Consider the following 26069-nt stretch of genomic DNA (forward strand, 5'->3'; position numbering starts at 1 on the left):
AATTCCAAGGTGGCAGTTCAGTTGACCCCCCTCCTTACTTCTCCAAGAATTGAAAACTGTCATTTTGTGATCACTGTGCCCAAGATGGCCTCCAACTGTCATACCACCCACAAGTCCTTCTTTGGTCACAAACAGCAGGTTCAGGAGGGCACCTTCCCTAGTTGTCTCACACATCAGTTATATTCCACACACCAGTAACCTCCTAGACTATTTCCAGCATGAAAAAACATTGTGCTTTTGTCACAGACCTGCTGTCCAATTGACAGGAGTAATATGCTCACAGTTTTGATGACTCCAGGATGATTTTTTTGTTGTTGTTGTCTCTTCAGATAGCTAATAGATGTTCTGTCTTTCCAGTGTTTGACGATAACTTGCATTGATTCCTTTTGTACAATTTGCTGGCAGACAGTTTATATTCTGGTGACTGCGTTCTCAGTGGTAGTGATGAAAATGAAATAAGTGTCTCCTGTTGTGGTCTTTGCAACCGGAGCTCTAATGGTCCTTCCATCATTATTTCAACACAATACCTTTTTTTTTTCTTGCCGATTAGCCCTGTGCAACATTGCTGTGTGAAAAATCACATAAATAGCTACTTTGGAGACGTTAACATTGGAGTTTGATGTTCTAATGGTACAGAAGTGATCTCTGTGTAAAAAAACCTGCTGCTTGCATCTCCAGGAAATAAAGCGAGAGTCCTTGTACTCAGTGGTGGTGGTACTTGAGCAATGCTGTGCCGTAAAACAGCAGTGACTGTAGCTATGCAGTGTTGCAATATGTCCTGAATGCTATTTCCACTTGGCAATTTTCCTAATCTGGTACTCAACTCTAAAATTTGCCAGATGGTGATTTCTGTCAGTCAATTTCTGTGGAGCTCTTCATAGCCCTCTGTCATTAGAGAAATGCTGTTTTAAAGAGTTGTCATTGGTAAGGTATCAGTGGGTAGTAATAAAAATACTACTCTGGATCATGGGTTTCTGTTTTTTCTCACCTAAGTCAAACCTACAGTCTCTAGGCTTTCTCACTGAATAGTAGGCTCTAGTAACACAGTGATACTTCAAGTGTTCACGTCTCCCTCTTTGGCTTCCCAGTCTATCAATGTGGCCATCAAGAGTAAGATTCCCTGTGTTGTGGTGGAAGGCTCTGGCCGGATTGCTGATGTTATTGCTAGCTTGATGGAGGCAGAAGGCACTCTTGCTTCTTCATGTGTCAAGGAGAGCTTGCTCAGGTATCTGCCTCGCACCATTTCAAGACTCTCAGAAGAGGAGACTGAAAGCTGGATCAAATGGGTAAGTGTCTGCCACTGTAGGGAGCTAGGTAGGCTGAAAGTGGGAGAAGGGTAGAGGAACCAGGAGGTCAGGAGCAGTCAGTGGCTTCCAAATCAGGGATGTTAATGTCTGGTGATACCTGTAGGATATGCAGGGCTCTTTGCCGTGATGTATCCATGAGGTGTGCGTTTAACAGGATTTAAAAAAGCAAAATTCCAAACTGTACTATTTTATAGGGATTGGAACAAAAGGGGTGGGGAATGGCATTATTTTGGAAAGGCAGCACACGTCTGGGTTTAGGTTTGGGCACAGGAGAGCTAAGGCCAGATGCTTTGTAATAGTCTGCTTGCAATTATTGCTGCATGTGTCTCTTGGCTGATGTGTTGGTTTGTGTTGCAATTCCCTTGCACACTTTGTGAAGGTGGAGAAGTTGGATATTTGCTGAATCAGGCCTCGTGCTGCTAAATCCTGCAGGATTGCTCAGGGAAAAAAGGTTATCACTGCTACCTGATGGACTTTCACATTTTAGTGAATCTACTCTAGGATTCTGTCATTTGTTCCAAAAGTTTTTGTCTGTATTCTTGAATTCCTTAAGATATCAGGCAGGACAGATTTCCCTTACAGACTAGGAGCAGGTCCTTTAGGACTAGCAGCTTACTTGGTCAATATTTTGTCACAGCAGCATCCTTACACTGTCTCCATTGGGACACTGTTGCTAAATAAAGCATTGAATTACTAGTACTGTGTACATGGGATGCAGTTGAAGATACAGCACTGTGCATACACCAGCCAATTCTTCTTTTGCTTTTCTTTGCCTCTTTGATCAGAGATAGAGCCTTCAGGATGTAGTCACCACTGGGATCCCATACGTAACTCTATTACAAGAGTGTTTTTTGGAGATCGGGGAAACTGGAGAACTAAGGACAGCATCTGCTATTTTGGGTTGCTTGGGCCAGTCTCAGGAAATTGTTGTAACTCTCTGGTTATCTGACCTTCAGATGGACCTGGTTTTAGGTACACTTCTGCTCTCCTTAATAGGAACAGAAGAAAATGGAGCTCCGGAAAAATCTTAATGGTCTGTTATTTTTTCAGAAGTTTTAGTTCCAACAACACTTCAGCTCACCAAACAATCCATTAACTTGAGCTAATTAACTTTGTCAATTAACTGCCCAATGCTTTATCCTGGGGTCTCATTCTGTCTTCCTCTCCTGGTTAATTATCTCCTACCCTCGCTCACAGTGGGGAGCAGCGAGTGGGGAGTGATTGCATATTCAAACCTCAGTGAAAGTTCATAATGGGGAATGGAAAATATTATATTGCTTCCTGTACACTTGAGGTCCCTTCTTTCAGCTTTCCACCCCCGTCCCTAACTTTTTAAATTTTTTTTTTTTTTTATGACTGTACCATTGCAAGTTGTTTACAGGCCCCAGAGAGGAATTCAGACACTCAAACTCTTCTGTGTGTTTTCTTTGACATAAACCACACAAAGCTTCTGGTACTGAAGTTTAAGCAGCTGTTGTCTCTGGGAAGGCCTGAGTCAAATCTCTTGGTCAGAGCTTGGCAGAGTGAGTCCATGGGACAACCTGCAAGTTCCACTGCGCAGCCTCCTACACTTGATCCTGTTTTGAGCAGTGGGCTTGGACTAGATCTCCAGAGCTATCTTCTAACCTCAACAATTTTCTCCTCTGTAATAAGAAGCTTACAGGAAAAAGGGCAGGAACAGGGCATGGTCTTTTGCAGAGACAGTCCTGCAAACACTGCGACTGAACTTACACTTTGAGCCTGGGCGCTGTGGTGTCGAAACCTAAAGAGGAAGAACTGCCATCTGAGCAGACCATGAGCCTCTGGTTTCCAGAAGGAGCTCTGCACTGGGGAGTGTGGAACAGCTGAAGGCAGTTTTCCCTGTTTGGTCACCTGGCCACACTCCTCACAGCTTCTGCTGAGCTGCCTTGGAGCATACCTCCTCCTGCAATCAAGAACGACTTGTTTTCTATGTGGTAGAATGAAAGTAATTTTATAAGGCTTGGTTTTGTGAGAAATGACCTCTGTTTCTGACAAAGCACAAGGAGGAAGAAATTGTTCTGTAATAAGCTGCTAGACATTTGTCAAAACTTGTGCTGTCACAATCTGTTTTTTTTCTTTTTAAGTAGTTTCTCATTACTGAGATTATATCTTTTTGGTTATGAAGTTCTGCATAGGGGAATCGCAGTTATCTGCAGTATGTTCAGAGGATAATTAATCTTGTACTTTGGTGACTTTAAATCTCATTATCTACTTCTATCTGGACTTGATTAAATTTTATCTGTATGTGGAAATAGGACTGAGAAGCAGCTTTGCTACAGTGTGATGGGAAATTTCTTTTAAAGATGGTCTAGGAGATCAACTTCTAAATGGCCTAGATTGCTTTGAAATGGAACTCTTTCTTTTTGTAGATCAAGGAAGTCCTTGAGAACCCTCATTTACTTACAGTTATCAAAATAGAAGAAGCTGGAGATGAAATTGTGAGCAATGCCATTTCTTTTGCTCTGTACAAAGGCAAGTAATTGTTTTTCTGTTTTGATTGTGGGGTTTTTGTTTGTTTGTTTGTTTGGGTTTTTTTAATAGGTGGAAAAATGGCTATTTATTTCCTAGAACAACCTTCCTTAGAGACACGGCATGGCTCTAGAGTTAAGCTCCTGCCAGTGTGGAGCTTATCTTAATCTGAAGTGTTGTGGACAAGCTACAGCAGCATTATGGGATCTGTTAGTGTAGGTGACATCAAAACCCAGTCCAGATAATTGGGAAGGTGTTTAGCAGAGGTTCAGGGATGCTGGGTTAGCATCTCAGAGTAGCACATAAGTATGCAACACAGCAAGCTGTCAGGAAGCCAAGCAAAGGATCTTTTCTGGTTAAACTGCAGAAGTGGATTACTCAACATCCTGCAATGTAAAATCAAGTGTCTTTTGGTATATATGTGGACTGGAGAGGTTTGACCAGCATTCATCAGGGAGAGAAGCATCCAGTTAATTAACAGTCAGTGTGCAGGGTTGCTTCCTAACTCTTTCAAATCCAGTGGCTTGCTACCATGATTAATTCAGACCTGGGCTCTCTACTACTCCAGCAGAGCAGAAGTGCTACTCAGTGAAAGTTGCTGGGCTGAACTCATTTTCTTGTCTCTGCATAGAGAAAGCCTATGAACATTACAGCTTCTCATGACATGTCTTGTGTAGGGCCCCATGGGGAATCCTACAGAATTTCTTTTGCGTAGAGGATGCAGGACACTGAGGAGCCTGAAAGAAATGGTGTGCTGAATTTGGTTGATGAGGTACTCCTATCAGCTCATTTGTGGCCTATGTTGGATGTGTCTCTAAGCCTCCAGCACCCTCTAAAAACCAATCAGGAAGATGTGCATGAATTCCAGAAAAGACACATGGTAGGGGTCTTGTCAGGTAGGGTGTGAAATGTAGAGATGAACAAGTATGCCAAGAAGCTCTTCTGTCTCTGGTCTTTTACCTAGAGGATTGTTCCTCCTCTGCAGCTTTCAGCACCAATGAACACGACAGAGATAACTGGAATGGGCAGCTGAAGCTGCTGCTTGAGTGGAACCAGTTGGACCTGGCCAGTGATGAGATCTTCACCAATGACCGAAACTGGGAGGTAGAGACCGCTTCTGAGTACTGTGATGTGGGACAGGGGAGCAGTGGGAACAGAGATATCGTAACAGCAGCCACTATCTCAGCACCCCAACCACTGTGATCATAAGTAAGAGTGTCTATTCCTCCTTGCACTGACATCACTTATTGCAAACGTTATCTGCCCATGCCAGAAGTACTCTAGGCTGTCCAACAAAGGCAATTGCACACAGGATAAACTAATTTTGTTGAAAATGTGGCAGCATGAAGGAAAATGTGGCATTTAGCTACGTGTTGGGCCCTTAGCTAAGTTTTACGTGTCTCATGTACTCCCTAATATTTGCTTTTCTGTTTCTTCCTAGTCTGCTGACCTACAGGATGTCATGTTCACAGCCCTAGTGAAAGACCGGCCCAAATTTGTCCGTCTCTTCCTGGAAAATGGCTTGAATCTGAGGAAGTTCCTTACCACAGAGGTCCTTAGAGAGCTGTATACAAACAACTTCAGCAGCCTGGTGTTCAAGAACCTGCAGATCGCAAAGAACTCTTATAATGATGCACTCCTCACATTTGCGTGGAAGATGGTTGAAGACTTCCGAAGAGGTCTCAAAAGAGATGACAAAAATAGCAAGGATGAGATGGAGATACATCTTTCAGTAAGTGATGAACAGTTTGATTCCACTGTGTGTCCCCTGAAAGGAAAAAAAAACAACAAGAATTTTATTTTGTTTTTGTTAAAGCAAATCCTGCTATACCAATCTCAGCCTTGTTGTACATTTAAGATACTGACCCATGTAAGGGTCATTTAATTACAAGAGAAATGGGTGAGCTTGGGTGTTGAGTTGAAATATTTTCTATTAGAGCAATCAATGCTCTAGTTATGCTTGCAATTTATACCAATATAAATTCAGAGTCTGGTAGAGGGGTGCCAGCTGGGTATGAGGAATTTTGACTGTTATATTTTGGTATGGACTCCTGTACCTTAAACCTTGCTTGTTGCAAGGGTGTCAAGCACCTTTTGGACTTTATCTCATTGTCAGGTATTACCAGACTTCTTAGTTATTATGGCACAGTAGGTCCAAACATCAGATCCAGATCTGAGTTTCAAAACTGGAGCTCGGGCATCAGATAGGAAACTTTTGAAGGCACTTGTTGACTTCAGAGATGCAATGCAACACATGTGACATTCAGGGGAAGCTTGGTTTGAAAATGCTGGTTAGCTTTGAGATTTTTCCACCAAAGCCTGTGGTTCTTAAAAGTTTTGTTGTTCAGGAGCCATTTTGTCATGACTTTGCCATTCCCAGGTGCTAATTCCTCTAATGCAATGATGGTGGTATAGAAATTCCTCTCTGTTTAAGATTTTGTGAAGGTCAGGGTCTCGCTTAAACACAAAAGGCATATTGGTATAAAGTTAGTATTCCTTTTAGAGGATGTTAATCTGTGTTCTCTAAACACAAAGTCAAGCTGTGAATGAGGCTATCTGAACCCCATGGGTTAGAGCAGAAAGTGACTTTTGCCCAAATGTCCTTTAATGCCCATTTAGAAAAAACAGGGAGGCTGATTCTTCCACATCAAATAGGAAAATATAAGGATTTAGTATAAATGTAAAGTATAACCTAACTTAACATGAGTGTGTGACAAGTGTCAGATAGCCGAGAGGGGATCGGTGGGCTGGCTGTAAAAGGAAGAAAATATGAAAACAGGAGAGTGGCAGGCTAGGATTTGTTCCAGTTGAAAACAGTTTGGTGACCTTAGCTCTGAGGAGTTGCTGCTCTTTCTTTCAGGATGAGTGTCCTATCACAAGGCACCCATTGCAAGCTCTGTTTATTTGGTCAGTTCTTCAGAACAAGAAAGAGTTGTCTAAAGTCATTTGGGAGCAAGTAAGTTGAATTCTTCCGTCTTCCTCTTTGCAAGCAGTGCAGTGGTGTTCCTTGTCTTTGGCTTGAGGCCTTTGAAGGCTCTGGATCCATCTTCAAACACAAACGTGCAAGAGATAATTGCTAGATGGGTCTGTAAGTAGGTTTAATATTACCCATTTTGTGTTTGGGTGTGGATTTTGTATTTTCCTTTCATGATGTCATGCATGAGTCAGCCATCCAAGCTAGCATTTACCTATAGTTGTGTGTTCTCACCTGTGTTCAAGCTTGGGTGCTGAGTTCCCACCCATTCCACGATATGGATGTGTTCTGATCCCAGGTATTTGTTCGAAATTCATTTCTAATTTTGATTAGGTGGTATATTTATTGATGAATTTATCAAATATGTAGTTTGCAGGCTGCAAATGTGAGGCTAATGCAAGCAAAGCTAATGGATGTTCCTTCTCGTGTTGGTCTTCGAGTCTGAAACAGTGTGTTGTCTTCCCTGTACATGTAGATGCACATTGGTCTGCGTGTCCAAAACAGTGCTTCTTCCCAGCACATGTAGATGTTTTGAATGGAATGGACTAATGTAGTCTGGGCAGTTCTGGGTACACCCAGCTGGTCAAGATTAGTGGACAGTGCAAATGGTAGTGTAATTTGTGACAGACCAGACCCTTGTTTGTGAATCTTCAACCAGAGGTGCAAAGCTGATGTAGAATTATCAAACACCGGACATCTTCAGCCTGGTCACAAAGTTGTTATCAAACCAGTACACTGTTCTGTTTTGTGGAACTGTATCTTCCTTTGTCAGTCTTGACTGGGAACTGAGCAGCTGCAAAAAAAAGGGGGATAATTTTTAAATATCACATTCCCTTTGCAGAGGACTTTGCATGACTTAACTCTCTCTCCATAGACCAGAGGTTGCACTTTGGCAGCCCTCGGGGCCAGTAAGCTCCTGAAAAGCATGGCAAAGGTGAAGAATGATATAAATGCTGCTGGTGAGTCTGAGGAACTCGCTAATGAGTATGAGACAAGAGCAGTAGGTAAGTAAGTGCCTTCTTTAGATCCTTTAGAAATTTAATAGGATGGGTCAGAGGTCAGGAAACTGTTTCCGTTTTTGGAACATTACTTGTTTTAATGATGCCTGTGTCTGGTGTGTACCAATGATTGCATAGTAATGTGTTTATTTTGTGCAAAGCAGAACTGATAACTCTGCTAGTTTTGTTCACCAAAATGCAAGGCAAGATAATTCATTCAATTTGCCTGAAAAGTTGCCCAGAAATCCAGCCTGAATTTTAAAGAAGAGAAATGACATCTCAAAAGGAAGTAGAAAGAAAACTTTAGAAAACTAGATATCCAATATTAAATGCTTCCCTTTAATGTCAAAATGTGTTTTACTGCTTGGAAATCTCTTCCACACCATCTGTTCCCAGTAGAAGCTGTGTGTCCTGTCTGAACAGCTTGCCTCAAAAAGTGGGTGTTGTGGGGTTTTTTTTGGGGGGGGTAGAGAGTTCCTTTCATTGGGAAGAAAAGCTACCCAGCTCTAATGGCAAGGCTGAAGAGGGTGCCCAGAAATAGGAAGGAGAGTATAGAATAAGAGAGGCTCTCTGCATGAGTGCTGATAATATTCAGGTTGAGAAAAGCCACCCTTCAAATTTGCAGCAGGAGTATGTTTGGGGCATAAGAATAAATTTGAGGTAAAAAGTGGATTGGATTCCTAAATTCTGGAATGCAAAATCACACACCTTCCTTCTAAGATGACAAGCAATGCTGTCGCTCACTGAGAATGGAGATCTAGCTCAGTTATTTTTCTTCCTTTGTAAGACCTTCAGTTTCTCCTATTGTAAGGACTGTCAATAATTCAGAACTGAGCCCTGCGTCTTGTAGGCTGAAGTGTGAAGTGGCAAATAGTTTCTTCTTTAATGATAGGTGACAGGAGAGTAGGGGGATTTTTTTTTTTTTAGGACTTCCATTTCCTGAGCAATAATGCTAGTGTTTTCTCAGTGTCTAGTTATCCTGCAAATTATTCAGAGAAACATGCAAATGGAAGCCAGTTGGCAGATACCAGGACAGGGATGAATTTGTAGCATCCACAGTTTATAAATTCAAGCTTACCTGTGGAGCAGGACCTTGGTTCCTTAACTTGGGAGGAGATAGATTACAGTGTTGCCTCTGGGGCTTTATTGCAGATTACAGCCTTGTTCTCTTGCCTGATGCAGACAACAGTGGATCTGTAACAGCACTGCTACCCAGCAATCTGCCTTCATCACCATCAGTCAGATTAGGTGACAGTTAAAGTGCAATAGCCTGCAGGTTGAGCAGGGAAGCTATAGAAATGTTGCTGGAAAAGGCTATGGAGGCCTCTGGTCCAATCTTCTCATTGAGGTGGTGTTACCACCAGGACTAAATCAGTTCAGCCATGGTTTCATTTAGCCAAATCTTGAAAATCTCCACAGATGGATATTGTTTTACTGCTTCTAAAAGCAGACCTTGTTTGTTCCTTTTCTGGGGCTCATGGAGACTAGATGGACCTGTTGAACTTTATTTTTATTTGTGTGTATATCAGAATGACTACAAAGCTATTTCACTAGCCACTAAGAAGTGGCACATAGCAGTGCTGAAAATATTTTGCTTGATACCAGAAAGTAACTCCTATTTCATAAGGCAAAGACTGCTAAAATAGACTTTCTTAAAGGTCTCTGCATCCCTCAGGCATGATTATTTAGCAAGACATTTAGAAAGGAACAGGTCCCATTGGACTCTGTCTCTCAAGATCTATCCACATATTGCAGTGTATGTGGTAATACCACCCGAAAGTATCTCTGTATTTGTGCATCTTTGCAGTCACAGTGACACAGCTGTTTGTGAAATGCTTGGGGAAGTGCACTGTTGGAGAGAAGTTACTCTAATGAAGGCTGGTGTATTTTCAAAGAGTCTGGATTGTTCTTCAGAACGCTTGTGCTCTGTCACAGATACAAGAACATTGTTAGGGGCAAAAATCTATGGGCAGAATAAGATGCTTGTGACTCTTCTAAAACAACTATGTTTGCAATGTGTTTCCCAATGAAAAAGCACCAGATTCCGCCCTTCTTGTTCAATCCTACTGTTAATATGGGACTACTGAGACTGACTATAACTCATTAGATCAGTGCTAAATGAATGAAAAGATGATGAAATGAGCAGATACACTGAGTCATTTGAGTGGAAGTTCATATTTTTAATGCAATTTTTCAGTGCAGAACTCAGCTTAATGCTCTCTCTCTGTGAGCTGATTTAGTATTACAGTTTTTCAGGCAAGCGGCGTTGTAAAGCAATGCACACGTTGTTTTACTGAAAATGTGGAAAGAGTTCTTGTCTCTGTATGCTTTAATATTATAAATATTATACTCTGGAAGTCACTGAAGACAATTGCATCCGAGTTGGTGGGAAATTGAGTGTGAAGTTGGAGCTCAGTGTGGGGTTGCCTCTTTCCTCCAGAGCTGTTCACCGAGTGCTACAGCAATGACGAAGATCTAGCTGAGCAGCTGCTGACCTATTCCTGTGAAGCCTGGGGAGGGAGCAATTGTCTGGAACTAGCAGTGGAAGCTAAAGACCAGCAGTTCATTGCACAACCAGGGGTGCAGGTAATGTCAATGAAAAGAAGGTGCACTGATTACTGTAACTCTTGCGATCCATGTAGCTTTAAAAAAAAAAAGTGAAAATGCTACATCCACATGAACAGTCTATGAAAGGCCAATGCTCTGACACTGTCCTCATGGAAGTGAGAGCCTCTGGGCGAGGTTTCCCAGCCCTGTGAATGCTGAGCTTTGCACAGTGGCAGCATAGCAGTGTCCTGCAGCATGCTCACAAAACTAGCATCTGCAGTGCTGTGAAATGCTGACTCTGGCTGGTGGGGGGCAGGGTGTGTGGCTCTTCTTGAAACAGGAGGTGGCTGATTTGCCTGCAAATGCTAAGTCAGGAGGAAGAGACTTGGTTTAGAGCTGTAAATCATAATGAACCAGATGATAAAGACTGCCTGAAGTGGCTTCTCCCTTGGCACAACTCCCTTGTATGCACAGGGTGGATGTATTGCCCAGCATCAAGTGCCTTATAAATCAGGTCAAGTCCTGCTCAGCCTCACTTTGAAGTCCTTGTCACGTAGAATGGAGAATGGCTGGACTAAGGAACCAGCACAGTGTTACAGATCCAGAAAGCTTTCTGTATTGTTGAAACAGGAATCCCAGTTATTTTGATTGAAATCTCGAAGTGGTGTGTTTTATTTTTTTCTAAATCAAATGTTCTCTAATAGCATTCCTAGATTATTTTGCTGCTGCTAGAACAAATGAGGATATGTTCTTCTTCCCTGCAGAATTTCCTTTCCAAGCAGTGGTATGGAGAGATTTCAAGAGATACTAAGAATTGGAAGATTATACTCTGTCTGTTCTTTTTCCCTTTAATAGGCTGTGGTTTCATCTCGTTCAGGTAATCAGCTGGATTCTCATTAGCAGAAGTATAGCTAGTCAATTAGTCACAGTACCATAGAGCAATTCAGGCTAGAAAGAACCTCTGGAGATCATCCAGTCCAACCCTGCTCTCAAAGCAGGGTCGGTTAGAGCAGATTGCCCTTTTCACCAACAATGCTGAAAAGGCAGAGATCCTCAACACTTTCTTCACTTCTGTCTTTACCAGCACTGCCAGGTCCTGTGCTTTGGGAATGAAATTCCTGGCTGATCCAAACACCGACCCACCATCAGTGAAGGATGAGTTAGGACATGAATTATTACAGGACCTTGACCCCTACAGATCTATGGGCCCTGGCCATCCACCCAAGGGTGTTGATGTCAGCCAGCTGTCTCATTGCAAGGCCACTCTCCATAATCTTCGAGAAGTTGTGGAGAATGGGGGATGTCCCAGAGGACTGGAGGAAGGCAAATGTTACCCCTATCTTATGAGAAGGGCTCAAGGGAGGATCTGGGTAACTATAGGCCCATCAGCCTTACTGCAATCCCTGGGAAAGTTATGGAACAAATCCTCCTGGGGGCCATCACAAGTTGAATGAAGCACGTGATTGGGAAAAGCCAACCTGGCCTCACTAAGGGCAGATCATGCTTGACAAACCCGGTGGCCTTCTACGACAAAGTGACTTGCCTGGCTGACATGGGGTGGGCAGTGGACATTGTCTACCTGGGCTTCTCCAAGCCTTTGATACAGTCCCCACAATCTCCTCCTGGAGAAATTAATGTGTTATGGCCTAGACAAGTGGTCTGTGCAGTGGCTGGGGAATTGGCTAACAGGCCGCACCCAAAGGGTGGTGGTAAATAGCTCCTTTTCCAAGTGGCAACCTGTCACAGGTGGGGTCCCCCAGGAATCAATATTGGGCCCGATGTTATTCAACATCTTTATAAATGATCTGGATAACGGCATCAAGTGTAGCCTGATGAATTTTGCGGGTGACACCAAATTGAGTGGGGAAGTAGACACTCCAGAAGGGAGAGCTGCTTTGCAGGAAGATCTGGATAGGCTGGAAGAGTGGGCCAACAAGAACCTTATGAAGTTCAACAAGGAGAAGTGCAAGGTCTTGCACCTGGGAAAACATAATCCGGGAGTGCAGCACAGACTGGGATCCACCTGGCTGGAGAGCGGCTCTGTGGAAAGGGACCTGGGGGTCCTGGTGGACATGAAGCTCAACACGAGGGAACAGTGTGCTGCTGTGGCCAGGAAGGGCAACAGGATACTGGGTTGCATCAAAAAGGGCATCACCTGCAGAGATAAAGAAGTCATTATCCCTCTCTACTCAGCGCTTGTCAGGCCACACCTGGAGTACTGCATACATTTCTGGTCCCCACTATACAAAAAGGATGTGGACAGGCTGGAAAGGGTCCAGAGAGGGGCCACCAAGATGATCAAAGAACTGGGAAGCCTGCCATAGGCTGGGAGAGCTGGGTTTATTCAGCCTTGAGAAAAGGAGACTTAGAGGGGATCTCATCACCATGTACCAGTACTTCAGGGGCAGCTACAAAGAAGATGGAGACTCCCTTTTTACAAGGAGTCACATGGAGAGGACAAGGGGGAACGGACACAAGTTGCTCTTGGGGAGATTCTGATTGGACATGAGGGGGAAATTTTTCACAGTGAGGACAGTCAACCACTGGAATAATCTCCCCAGGGGAGTGGTTGACTCGGCCACATTGGACACCTTCAAGAGTTGTCTGGGCAGGGTGCTGGGCCATCTTGTCTAGACTGTGCTTTTCCTAGAAAGGTTGGACTGGGTGATCGCTGAGGTCCCTTCCAACCTGTGATTCTGTGATGACTGTCCAGTTGGGTTTTGAGTATCTCCAAGGATGGGGATTCCATAGCCGCTCTGGGAACCTGTTCCAGTGTCCAATCGCTCTCAAATGAAGATATTTAATGGCTGAATGAGCTTTTGACAGATCCCATCTTCACTCCGATCTGGAGTTAAGATGTGCTAATTTACTTGTGTGCCTGAAGTTAGTGGATGCAGAAGGGCATTGCGCTTGAAGTAATGTCCTCTGCTAGGCTTTGCACCTTTCTAATTTTCACTTTGACAAATAGCACAAATATTTCCAGGCATAAAAGCTGTGCTTTGATCCCTTTTCCTTCTCTTAATTCCTCAGGAAAAAGCCTGTGGAGAAGAGCAAGAAACTCATCTTGTATTATGTGTCTTTCTTCACCTCCCCCTTTGTGGTCTTCTCCTGGAATGTCATCTTCTACATTGCTTTCCTGTTGCTCTTCGCCTACGTGTTGCTTATGGATTTCCAGAAGGAACCTACCATCCTGGAGATAATCCTTTACGTGCTGGTCTTCATTCTGCTTTGTGATGAAGTGAGACAAGTAGGCAGCGCTTGCAAACCAAAAATGTTTAGTGCTAGATTAAAAGCCTTGTGGTTCTTCCCCTCCTAGCTGCATAAGGCAGTGTGGGCTGCTTCTAAGTTACAGGAGAATCACATCTTGGTAGATATGTTCAGGCAACCCAAGGCACAATGGGTATTTTTTACTTTTTTCCCCCAATATTTAATTCCTATTTATACCCCAATAGCTGCAGTGTCCATGCACTGACAGGAGTGTGTACCGACTTTGAGGCTGTGTGGATAAACTGATGCCAGTGGAGATATTTCTCAGGAATGCTTGGCTTGGATTGCCAAAGCAGTTGAGATCAGGTTAGATTTAGCACATTTATCTGGATGTATATCTCTAGATCAAGTGATTCCTGCCTCTCTTCTCCACATCCCACCCCCTTTTTGTTTTTTAACCAATAAGCGACATATTATGTATTTCTGTTTATCTTTTAATCATAAATACCGTTTTTTGCTAGTTTCACATAGTCCCAAGGACCAGCTTTGGACTGCCTGCATTCTTGTGCTGGCGTGGTGTGGGAAGAGCGTGCAGGACTGCCTTTATAGCCAGCCGCATAGTTGATATTCTTCTCACTTCATATGTAAGGGGACATATAAAATATGTTGGTTTTTGGGCAAGCTGGTGTCTACCGGTGTTCAGAATAGTGGGAAGATGCTAGGGAAATCAGAAGAGAAATGGGTGTGTGGTTTCAGTGCAGTGCTGCTTTCTGGGTGTCCTGTAAGGCTTTAGTCTCCACATGAGGGTTTGTGGGTGATCTGCTGGATCAGACTACCCTGCAGCAACATTTCTTGCATGAGCTCTAATGACACGGCCAAGTGCTGATGTTACTCTGCACAACTTGCTGTGTGGTCTTTTTCCTTTCTAATAGTCAAGGTGGTACCCTCTTTAAGGCAACTGTACTTGCTGTGGAAAATGGGGGAAAAGTAAAAGATGCTGTTGCAATGAAAACACTAATGGAGCGTTTGTTTCTGCTGATTTAGGTTCTGGTGTCTCTGGACCTGTTCTTACATTTCCCGTGTGTACCCAGCAAAAGTCCTGGGGAAAGCCTTAGTCATAGAAACCTTTTTTTTCCTACCAGTGTCACTATTTCTCACTACCCTGAGCAGGTAGAAAAACATCAGATCACAGCGCTCCTATTAATAGCTGGTGGCTAGACTGTCCCAGTTTGATTGTGGGAGTGGAGGCAGCTAAAACAGAAACTTCATAGAAGATTTAAAGTTATCTTAAGCCAGTGTCCTGGCTTCAAACCTATTTTGCTAAGGAGCAAAACACAGAGCAATGTCCCAGTCCTCTAGGCTTCTCAGGAAACTTTCTCCCTGGCTTCCCTGAGATAAGTTGGGCGTCCATTGGTCTAACTCTGTAATCAAAATAATATCTGTGTCCCTAATATATGTATAAAAAAAAGGAGTAATGTTTCAGATTTTGTTTTCACATCAAAGGAAAAGTAAAAGTAACATTGCCTGGAGTCCTGCTGTAGCTGCTGTAGTCAGATAACTAGTTTTGGGGAGAAATCAGCCCTCTGATTAGAATGGTATGTCTGTGGAGGTGACAGCTACTAGAAATTGTTCCAAATTTAAAGCAGATTGTTTCACCATCCAGGAGAACTGAACTGTATCTGAACCATAAGACACTGGCTCAGGCCCGTTTTCACTTCTGATGGTCCTAGAGATTTTCAACTAGCTGGAGCTACTTTCTGATATCCCATTTAGAGCTGTCATGGCCATGGCAAAATTGGAGATGTCTTTTTCCTGCTATCTTCTTAGCCACATGGATGTAGCCTCCAGCCTGGTGAGTGGGTAGACTTGTGGGGTGTGCAGGAAACCCCCCCTTTTTCTCAGAGAAGGAATCTGGACAGAACCTCTGTGCATATTAAGCTTTAGCCGTGGGAACTACTTGATATTTGAAGGACTGAACTGCACTGCAATCTTGGTTGTTCTCACCTGTTTGCATGCGGCTGCCTCTCTTTTCTCACTTCCTGCTTTAGACCAAAACCTGTTTCCTTTCCTTCATCCGCAACTGTGCCTTTAATAGAGGAAGCATCAGGCTTAAACCTGCTGCATTTAATACAGCTGTACTGCAGTGATATGCTTATTGCTTTGTGAAAGACATTTGGACCCTGTGCATCTAGTTGTTCACATAAAACACCACTTCGCTCTCAGGTATTGCAAGACAACTTATGTGTGATTTAAACAGAAACAATCCAATGTCACTGGTGTCAAGACACGCTGTCCCCACTCAGTGCTCAACCTTTGGTACCTTAAGTAGTAAGAAAGGGGTGTGTGGATCCCAAGATGCTGAAATAGTATCTGGTAATATCTTTAGCCTGACACCTTGGTAGTGCTGCATCTGTCCATCATGTGACACATATCATCATGTGAAGAAGATGCAACAGTTGTGCAAATGGAATAGCAAAGTGGGGTGCTCTACTCACAGCTCCTTCTGCAATTAGAAAAAACTCCCCTCAATCTCAGTTCCCATAAAAGTACTGAGAGCAGACCTGTCTTCCTTGCATATGACTGAGATTCACTAATCAGTACTCTACTAAGCTTTGGTTATTTCAATTAAAATTAAAACCATGATTAGGGACTTAGTCTATTTCTTCAGGCCTGGTGGAGGTTTCTCCCGGTTAAGTTACTCGTCCTAATGACTTGTATCCAGAAGTTGGTTCTTGCGCAAACTCTGGATCCAGGGTGCAGTACCAGTCAGTCTGGGAATGGGCAGAGATTCTCACTAGACTTACAATTCAGAAATAGAGAGCCAGGTACTTAAAAGAATAAATTAAATCTGCATCTTTGATCAAAAGCATGTGTGGTGGTTACTTTCTGCTTTTTTTCCTTTCCAGTGGTACATGAATGGCAGTAAGTATTTCTCAGATCCGTGGAATGTTATGGATACACTAGCAATCTTCTACTTCATAGCAGGGATTGTGTTCAGGTAAGCAGTATCTTTTCTTGTGGCCATGTTATGGCTTTGCTTCCTTTCTGGGTTTTGACTACAATGGGTAACGAGATTTTGGGAAATGACATGTTTGTGAAACCCTCTGTTCTTTATGAAGCCAAATCTTGACACTAAATCTTTAAAATCAAGTAAATAAATAAAATGAAGTGATTGGGAGAACATCTGCATGCAATATTTTCTCTTTTTTGTTTAATGGAAGTTGAGTCTATCCCTGAAATCAAAGGTGGCTTTCCTGAACTCAGATCTTTATGGGCCAGCAAGACAGCCCTTAATGCTTAGGTTGTCATGAGCGTGTTTTAGATGATGATGTTTGAAATGGGCTTAGGTTTAATGACAAGAAACTGGCTATATAGAGCATATCAGAAAAACTTGCAGGGTAAGATGGCCGATATCTCAGAGTCAGAAGTTCTTTGGGATTTTCCCTGGCCCCTGTTGCTGACTATTTAGGGTGGTAATCTGGACTCTCTGAGCTTTAGCATGTTGTATTTAAGGAGACTGTAATTGTATGTACCTACAGCAATCTAACAGAATGTCATTAGCTCACATAAACTGTTTTACATGAATGGGTGAGTTAACAACCATGACAAAGAAATTATGGAAGCACATTTTACAGTGTAGTTGTTCAGTCAGATGTAACTTAGTTCTTGTTGCAGAATGGTTATTTTTTTGGAGGGCTGTGGGAGTATCTAAAGGTACAAGATTTCTTTGCTGTTAATAGTTTTAGAGCTGATGTAGGTAAGATTGGAAGGGTGTAAACAAGGTGTGCATTAACCAGTTCTACCGTCTGTCATCAGGTGGGAGTGGGTGGGAGAGGACATGGGGCCCTGGATAGCTATGCACTGTTTTCCAGTTACTCACTGTCCACTCCCCATTTCAGTGTTTCAGTATATTTTCACCTGACTTCTGCATGCTTTACCCAATGCTTCTCTTAATTTTCTTTTACTGTCTCCATCAGGCTTCACTCATCTGATGAAAGCTCTTGGTATTCTGGGAGAGTAATTTTCTGTTTGGACTACATAGTTTTTACTCTGAGGCTGATCCATATTTTCACAGTAAGCAGGAATCTAGGACCCAAAATTATTATGCTGCAGAGGATGGTAAGATTCTGGCAGCTATTCAAGAGAGTCTAAATAAATGATGTGACACTTTCTTTTTTTTCCCTTAAGAGTGAAAATCACCATGGTTCTGATGCTGGCAGCAAGTTTTCTCCTTCTCTTAAACATGCTAAACAGGATTAATTAAGATTTAAATAGGACCTAATTAAGAGCAGGGCCCTTTTTTCTCCCTCTGTGCAGGGACAGAATAAAGATCAGGCTGAAGAACAGAAGATTGCTTCCCAGTAGCTCTTGTCTTATGTGTCTCAAATGTTTCAGTGGTATTTTCCATCACTCTTGTTGCTCATGTGAACATTCCCCAGAAAAGACAATGATAATAAATGGTATAGAAGGAGGATTTTTGTGTTCCACTGCATCCATCACACAAGTAACTGGAGAAGGAGGCTCCATGAGGAGCCTCTCATGGAGTAGCCTGGCTGATTCTGTCCTTTGTAGCTGGAGGGAATGTTGTTAGGAGAGTAGGAAAGATAACAGGAAGAGAGTGGAGTTCCATATAATACAGATGTGGCTTGCTGTAGGTGTGGGAATGAGGAACACTGGAGAGCTGGAGTATGCCTGCTTGAATCTGTGCACATCACCTGGAGCTGATCTTCCCTCCAGGGCTACCTCTGCATGCTCACACACATATACTCCAAAGAAAAAAGATTTGAAGTGCACTCAACATGGAGAGCATTTGGGGAATGGGAATCAAAGGGCATGTGAAGTGAGTGTTGTTAGATGTCTTTAGGAGAGCTTTTCCCTGTCTTTCTGCATTTCTGCAGTGGTTGGGTTATCTTGTGCCATAGCAAAGGATTGGCATATATGGAATTTAAAAACCATCTGTGTGGTAACATATGGGAGTAATAGCGTGGTCTGCAGCTTACCCAGAAAGCCTTTATTTTGCCTTGTACCACAGCTGCAAAGCTGAAGTTTAGAGATTACCTGGTCCTAGAGTGCCTTATGATATGGAAGCAACACCACAGGATTGTTTCCTGTACATTTTTCTCTTATTTGACCTTCTTCAGAAGGGACAAGTTTTTGAGTAAGTCTAATAATAAAGATGCCTGGGGCTAGTGGAAGGGCAGATCTTGGTGGAGGTGGGTCTGCAACAAATGGGAAAGCTCAGCTGGGATATTATCAGTCTTCAGTTATCTGTATGTTGTTACAAGCCAGAAATTAATGAAACTGTTAGCCAGTGTCTGGACTATAAATGCTGCTTTGAAGCCATCCAGAGTGGCATTTTCAGAAGTGGTGGCTGCTTTCACCTGACACTTGGCTGCAGGGTCTGCAGCTGCACCTGCTGTATAAATAGTCTTTGTATGTGGATCTCACTCTTGTGGGTGCAGCCTGTGTGATGCCAACAGGATATCCTATATTCTGAAATGTGTCTTGGTTTTACGGTTCTGTAAGCATTTTTGAAGTTCCCTGAGTGGGAATGGTCAATTATTTGCATATGTGTGTTGGTGGCCATACATTTATGGAGCAACTATCTGAAAAGTTGCATTAAAATGGTGCTAACTGTGTAGGCTTTTCTAATGTTTGTTCTCCACCCTAATATCAAATCAGGGAGAAAAAAAAAACATGTGTGGCTTGCAACAGGCACACAGAGGGGCACTGATGTGTTTACTTGTTGTCCTTTTTCAGATGATAGATGTCTTCTTCTTCCTCTTCCTCTTTGCTGTGTGGATGGTGGCCTTTGGTGTGGCCAGACAAGGCATCCTGAGGAAGAACGAGCACCGCTGGGAGTGGATATTTCGATCTGTCATCTACGAGCCATACCTGGCTATGTTTGGCCAGTACCCTGATGATGTTGATGGTAGCTATCTTCTGTGGGAAGCTGTCCTGGGTGGGTGGAAGGCTCTGTCCTTTCAGTGGTTGTCCAGTCCTGTGTTAACTCCTTTCTTCCAAGAAGCAACAAGGCAAGGTTTTATGTCTGATGGGCAGGCGGGGAAGGAGAAGGCCAGACATATTGTGGCCAGAGGCAGTACCTGGGGCTGGACCCAACAGAAAGAGGGGAAGGGGGCTCACTGGTTGCTCTCTGCTCTCACCCTCTGAGGTACCACCTACAACTTTGACCGCTGCACCTTTTCTGGGAACGAATCCAAGCCCTTGTGTGTGGAGCTGGATGCCAACAACCAACCCCGCTTCCCAGAGTGGATTACCATTCCCCTTGTCTGCATTTATATGCTCTCAACTAACATTCTTCTTGTGAACCTGCTGGTGGCCATGTTTGGGTACGTAATAAAGGAGCAAACTCTTGCTTGTGATGTCTGTATCAATGTCTCTCTGAGAAAGAGAATGAAGTCGTGGAAAACAGCATGAAGCCAGACCTTGGACTCTGCCTGTGTCTTTTGCGGAGGAATTGCTGGGAGCATTTTGGACAGGGTTCCCAGCTTGAAACAGACCTCTCATGTTTAGGGTGTGGTATGGGAAGATGAACAAAGGCAAGGTTATTCAGTGTTTCTCACAGCAATCTGATCAAAACTGGTACGATGTCCTGGGGATGGATTGCTGCCTGTCCTTTTACTGCTTCTCTAAACAACCTTTGCACAGTAGGCTTAGTACAAACCCCTGTGGTTCACAGAGGGGGTGATAGCTGGGTCAGTGCTTTACCGAGTTTGAGTTGCTGCCCAACTGGCCTTGATAGATTGAATAAATGGGTTGTTATCAGAGTCTTTTTATGACACTATGGTTTTATTAACCAGAACTGCTGTGTGATGATGATGTGTGTGTTACTGCTCTGGTGGACATGCTGTTTATCATTCTGTCTGATACCAGAGGCAATGGGCCACATCTCTTTGGGGCATACAAACCAACTTTGTCTTGAAAAACGCCAGCGCCTCTGTTTTTATATGGTAATTTGTCTGTCTGTGAGTGTACCAGTCAGGAGGCCTATTCTGGCATCTTGTGAGGTGTTACACCATGCAGATGGATCAGACACCTGAAATGTGGTGCTGGTAACTGCTGACTGTATCACATAGCAAGCACTGATTTGCCAAATACAAGCTGTTCCTGTTGTGCACATTATCAAATATATATTGACTGTATTGGGACCAGCAAAATCAAACCATAACTGGTCCTCAGGGAAAAGTTTCCTCAGGTTCTTCCAGAAATCTCTGGTGTTTACACCGCAAGCTTTGACACAGAGTTGAGTTAAAAATGCGAAGTCCGTCATAACAGACTTGGGAGTGTGTGCCCCTTCTGTCTCACTTCTGACTTGTGAATACAGTTGGATCAGTGCTGTGGCCTTTTTCTTCTCCCCAACCCTGCTTCTTTTCTGCTTTACACTCCCATGCAGCCTAACAGAAATACTTACAACCTCTTAGCATCATTCTCGAGGTCCGCGATATTCATTTTTGCATGTTTTGATGGTACTTTGGCAGTGACAGGCTGGGCAGGAATTTGCTTTGGCAATAAGAGTACTTACAGGAACTGTTAAGGACTCTCGGTTTGCCTTACGAGGATCTTCCTTCTGAATGCCAGTGCCAATTTTTCCTGGCCTGAGATAAGATGTATTAGCTTTGGGATCTGCTCTCCCTTCTGCTCTGAACCTTTCTTCCCAGGCTGACCTGGGCTCCAAAGACAATCAGAAATGTGACTTTTGGCAAGGCAGCTAGGACTGGAGCAGCATATCTATTGACTGTACGTGTGTTTTACTAACCTGCACAGGACCTGGGGACAGAAGACAATGCTTATGCTCCCTAGAAAGGGTGAAAGCTATCCACATTAATAAAGGAAAGTAAGCCAGCTCTACCCTAGGGCTGTGTATGTAGTATTTGTCAATCTTTAATAATGCTGATGTCTATTAGACACCAGTCCAATCGGTATCTCTATATGTTCTATTTACAATGATATATTAATTTTAAAAACAGAGAATCCAACTTTTTCTTTGCATCCAATATGCATTAGCTGAAAATGATATTACCTTTTAGATACTTCTGAAATTCAGGATTGTATTTATCTTCTAAAACAATAGATAATTTCCACCAGCTGAAGGTTTTAGCTTATCTTGTATAAGGGTCAGTTAGGATCTCACGACCAACATTTTGGAAACATCCATCTACCTTTTAATGTCAGCAATGAGAAGTCTGGCAGTGTGAGCTGTTTGCTCTCATGGTTGTTGCTTTGCTGGGTTTGTACAGTGCTTAGTACAGTAGGTTTGATCCATGGCTGGACCATTCTTAATGCTTCCACTAAAAATGTCAGGAAATTTTCAGTTTTTGTAAATGTTCTATTTTTAGGTGGTTTGTTTGTGAGAATTTTTTTGTTTGCTTAGAAAGACATTAGCTGATGAATTAATGAGACACAGTATCTTGCAAAGAAGCATCTCGTTCTTATGTGTGTAGGCAGGAAGAAAATTGCCTAGAGCTAAGGTAGTGAAAGTATGTGGAGTATTTTCTCCCTGTTCCTAGTTTTTCCAGTTTATTCGTAACTTTAGTTTGGGGTTTTTTTTTTCCTACTGTCCCATTTTCGTATTTCTCTCTAAAACAGAGGACAAACTCACTAATCAGTAAAAATTACCAGCTCCGGGATGACGTTACAAAAATGTGCCCTGGTATAATAAAGACAAATGCTGTGTTACTTGGCTCTGAGATGGAGTTCTCTGGTGAATAACTAATGCTGTATGTATTTTTCTCTTTTTTGCCTGTTAGTTACACTGTTGGATCAGTACAAGAGAACAATGACCAGGTGTGGAAATTCCAGCGTTACTTCTTGGTGCAGGAATATTGCAGTCGCTTGACTATCCCCTTCCCTTTTGTCATCTTTGCCTACATATTCATGGTGATGAGGAAATGTTTCAAATGCTGCTGTAAGAAAGAAAGTAAAGAGCCATCTATTTGTTGTGAGTAGGATTATTCCTTATTGCCTACAGGCCAGATATATGGCAGGTGCATTGCCACTCTTCCATGGTGTGGTGTGCTTAAACCAGTCAGTGTTTTGGGAAATTTTCAAGGGCAACGTGGACCTTGGAGGAGGTGGTTGTACTGGGAAACGAGGAGCAGCTCATTCTTGTTCTCCATCAAATGCAAAACCACTGCTGGAAATCTCTTCGATCAGATTCAAATCAAAGCCCCTGGCTGCTTCTCAGCCATAATCTTCCTTCAGTACTCAAGGTGCACGTTCTCTGAGATATGGGGAATTATATTAACTCCCTATGCTAAAATTCCAATTGAGCATCATTGTGATCCCAACCTTTCAATAGCTTTGGTTTTGGTCTGGTTAGAGAGCTTTTGTGTTCTACCATGAGACCTGCTTTGCTTGAGTACTGTGCAGAGTTATCCAGTGCTTTCCTGTCCAAGACAATTTTGAAGCATACCTCATGTATGTAAATTGATTAAGTCTTCAAATTAATCCTATCAGTTTAGGGCTGCCTATGCTGCTTCCTAGCTTTGAAAGGGATTTCTCTCTCTTTTTTTTTTTCTTTTTTTTTTTCTTTTTTTGTTTTTTTTGGTATTAGAGCACTGAATAAATTCACCCAGAGCCTGCAGCAGCTGAAATTCATCTTCATGGTCTGCATGAAAAATGTAAACAATCCCATTTGTCATTAGCATCTGATAGTGCATCCTTCCTGCACTGCTCCCAGGTGGCAGAGATCCCTGATCTTGCACGCTCTGAATGTTTAGGTAAACCATTCAAGAGGTGGTCTTAGTCTCTGCTTGCCGCTTTACCTTCTGGAATTGCATTTCTTTTTGTTCTTCCATTACCGTCTCCCAGCTAATACAGCTAGTGGCTGCTAGGGCAGCCTAGCAGGCTAGTCTGCCTAGCAGGCAAGACAATTGTCTTCAGAGGCTCTTATGCCTGCTGGTGAGTGACTGAAAGAAAAAGCAGGGTCTCCTGGCCCTCTGGACATGGTCAAATGGGTGACCTGCCTCAAAAATGAAGAAGTGGCTGATTCAGTCCTGTAGCTATTTCCCCCTTATTTACTCTGTCAGAAGGCACAGATACAAATTGTTTTTAACAAGATTTTTTTCTTCGCCCAACAAATGGAGTGTTTTCTCATTTTTTAAGTGCCATTCAGAAGCAGATGAGAGAGGATAAATTGGGCTAATTGACAGACTTATTCCCATCCATCAGCAACCTGACTGTTGCCCTGCAGCACAGGCTGGATTTCTTATTAGTTTAGGAGAAAGATGCCTGCTTTGGGATATAAAATTCCTTAGCACTGACTAAATCATTCTGGCTGTCCAAATCACTGTTTGGTATCCTTGCTGGGGAGGTTGTTTCTGGTTGAAGACATTTCTGTCCAAGTGATGCACAGCTGATGCTGCAGTTCTAAAAGGAAATTAAAGAATTAATTAGAGACATAATATCATTGTGGTTGAGCTAGTGACAGGAACTGAGAACTGCACGGAGAAAGTATACTAATGTATTGACTATTGCAAAATCCTGGCTGCTCCACTTAACTCTTATGGAAATGGTTGGGATTTGGGTCCTTAAATGCCTGTTCATATCTAGGAGAACAAGGGAGCCTGTGTGAGGTCAGTGGAGCACTGAGTGGAGGAAATGGGACTTCAGTCATTTGCCAGCTATGGGCTTCTTTTGTCTTGGCTAGCCTTTGTAGTTTATTTATTTATTTAATTAATTAATTAAAACCTATGTGGTTTGTGTTGTCCTGTGGGAACAGGATAAAATGCAGAAATGTAAAAGTATTATCCTGGAGTACTTTGATGTCTCAAAGTAGTTTGCTCTGTGTCACTCTAATGTACAGCATCAACATGAGGTGCTTGTTAGAGAAGATGATGCTTCATCATTTCGAAATGCTTTAGTTCAGTGCTAAGTCATACAACACGGTTCTTAAGACGTGTTACTCTTAAAGATCCAATATGGGATAATGTCGGAGCAAATGGAAAGCTTAAACCCAGATAGGAACTTTCTGGAATGTCCCATGTCTTTTGAAGCGGCTGCAATTTCACAAAGCACTAGCATTAACCAGGACTCAGAAAAATTCCAGGAAGACTTTTGGAGCTTGTTGGGTTTTTTGTTCTTTTTTTTTTTTTTTTAACCAACTCTGGTTGCCAGGGGCATACAGTAAAATGCATTTATGTCATGTTTATCAGAGCTGTGTCACACGTGGGAAGTGGGGCTGTGAATGCTCTGGGTGCAGAGGAAGCAATCATTAGCCTCTGTATGTGAGCACTAACCCAGCCTTTTTGCATCTTAGCATTGCAAAGACAAATGAACTGAATCTAGTGTTGTTGTTTTTCTTCACATACATTTTCCAGGCTCAAAAAATGAGGACAATGAAATTCTGGCATGGGAAGCTGTCATGAAGGAAAATTACCTTGTCAAAATCAATACCAAAGCAAATGATTCATCAGAAGAGTATGTCTGCCCTTCTTTGTCTTCATTCTCTTAACTTGTTGAATATTTTTAGTGAAGGCAGGTTTTCTGCAGCTCTAAATGTTTACAAATGAATGAGTAGATAAATAAACTCAGCATAAATGCGCCTTTGCTTTTTAAGTAAAATGATGGCGCTTTTTTTGTCAGCTGCTGCAGACTGCCTTTAGAAATAATTGATTGGGCTGGTAAAATGCTAATGGAAATATTGCAAGGATTATAATGGCATATTATGCACACAGTGGCTGGGTAGATGTATTGAACATAGTTGCTCCAAATGTCCATCACAGTATTTCTCAAATGATTTCACCTTCCTGTACTTGTGTCTTTCTATTTTACCACCAGAGGAGAAAATGTTGTCTTCCTATAGTGTTTTGAGGTCTCATCATGGAAAGCAGTGCGATAGCTGACTAGTTTTGTAATAGTATGCAGTTAGCAGAGAATATTTACTGTTAGACCTGGGATATCAGGCATTGCCGTGGTATCAGTCTATATGGAGGTCTGTACTTAATAACACGAGTAGGAAAAACCTCTGAAGAAGGGAAGACAATATTTGGAATGATGGTATTTGAAGGTTGGTGACTTGGACTACTCTTCTTTGACTGCCAGATCATGACACTTAATCTTTGGGATCTGTCTTGGTGTTTTCAGAGTGAGGGTATAAGAGGAAAGAGAAATATAAAGCTAGAAAATAGCAAGCAACAGTAACCTGCTGTCTATGACGGCTTAATTCTGCAGCTAGCTTACAGCATCTTGAGTATTTCCCTTAATTAAATGTAAGGGAAGAGCTGATAAGAATGAGTAGGAAAGACCAGACTCCTCCATGCCCCTCTGCCTCTGCTGTAGATGTTGCTGTTCACAAGTGCTTGCTAAAACTACCCAGAGGCACTCAGCATCGGATAAGAAGCCAAACAAATGCAAAAAAAAATAGCTTTTATACTGGAAGCAGAGGAGTCTTGACAAGGAAAACGGAATAGTGCAGCACTAACAGTAATTCATGTTAGTTAATATACTTATAAAAACAACAATGGCAAGCCACCTGCAGCCCTGCCATCTTGGAAGAATGAAAGGCTGGTGTTCCCCAGCAGGGGC

General features: G+C 42.7%; 1 protein-coding gene across 1 annotated transcript in view; it reads left to right on the forward strand.

Moving 5' to 3' along the window:
* TRPM8 (transient receptor potential cation channel subfamily M member 8) overlaps positions 1 to 26069 on the forward strand; it is a 47712-nt gene that overhangs the window by 15308 nt on the left and 6335 nt on the right. Inside the window, exons 8-22 of the mRNA XM_064452172.1 lie at positions 1089 to 1286; positions 3698 to 3800; positions 4783 to 4901; positions 5239 to 5529; positions 6658 to 6753; positions 7646 to 7775; positions 10210 to 10355; positions 11081 to 11193; positions 13347 to 13563; positions 16430 to 16521; positions 17501 to 17642; positions 19284 to 19455; positions 19696 to 19873; positions 22292 to 22482; positions 24863 to 24962. Of these exons, the coding sequence (XP_064308242.1) occupies positions 1089 to 1286; positions 3698 to 3800; positions 4783 to 4901; positions 5239 to 5529; positions 6658 to 6753; positions 7646 to 7775; positions 10210 to 10355; positions 11081 to 11193; positions 13347 to 13563; positions 16430 to 16521; positions 17501 to 17642; positions 19284 to 19455; positions 19696 to 19873; positions 22292 to 22482; positions 24863 to 24962 (2288 nt within the window). The remainder of the gene's footprint in view (positions 1 to 1088; positions 1287 to 3697; positions 3801 to 4782; positions 4902 to 5238; positions 5530 to 6657; positions 6754 to 7645; positions 7776 to 10209; positions 10356 to 11080; positions 11194 to 13346; positions 13564 to 16429; positions 16522 to 17500; positions 17643 to 19283; positions 19456 to 19695; positions 19874 to 22291; positions 22483 to 24862; positions 24963 to 26069) is intronic.

Source organism: Phalacrocorax carbo, chromosome 5 (assembly GCF_963921805.1).
Source record: "Phalacrocorax carbo chromosome 5, bPhaCar2.1, whole genome shotgun sequence".
NCBI lineage: Eukaryota > Metazoa > Chordata > Aves > Suliformes > Phalacrocoracidae > Phalacrocorax > Phalacrocorax carbo.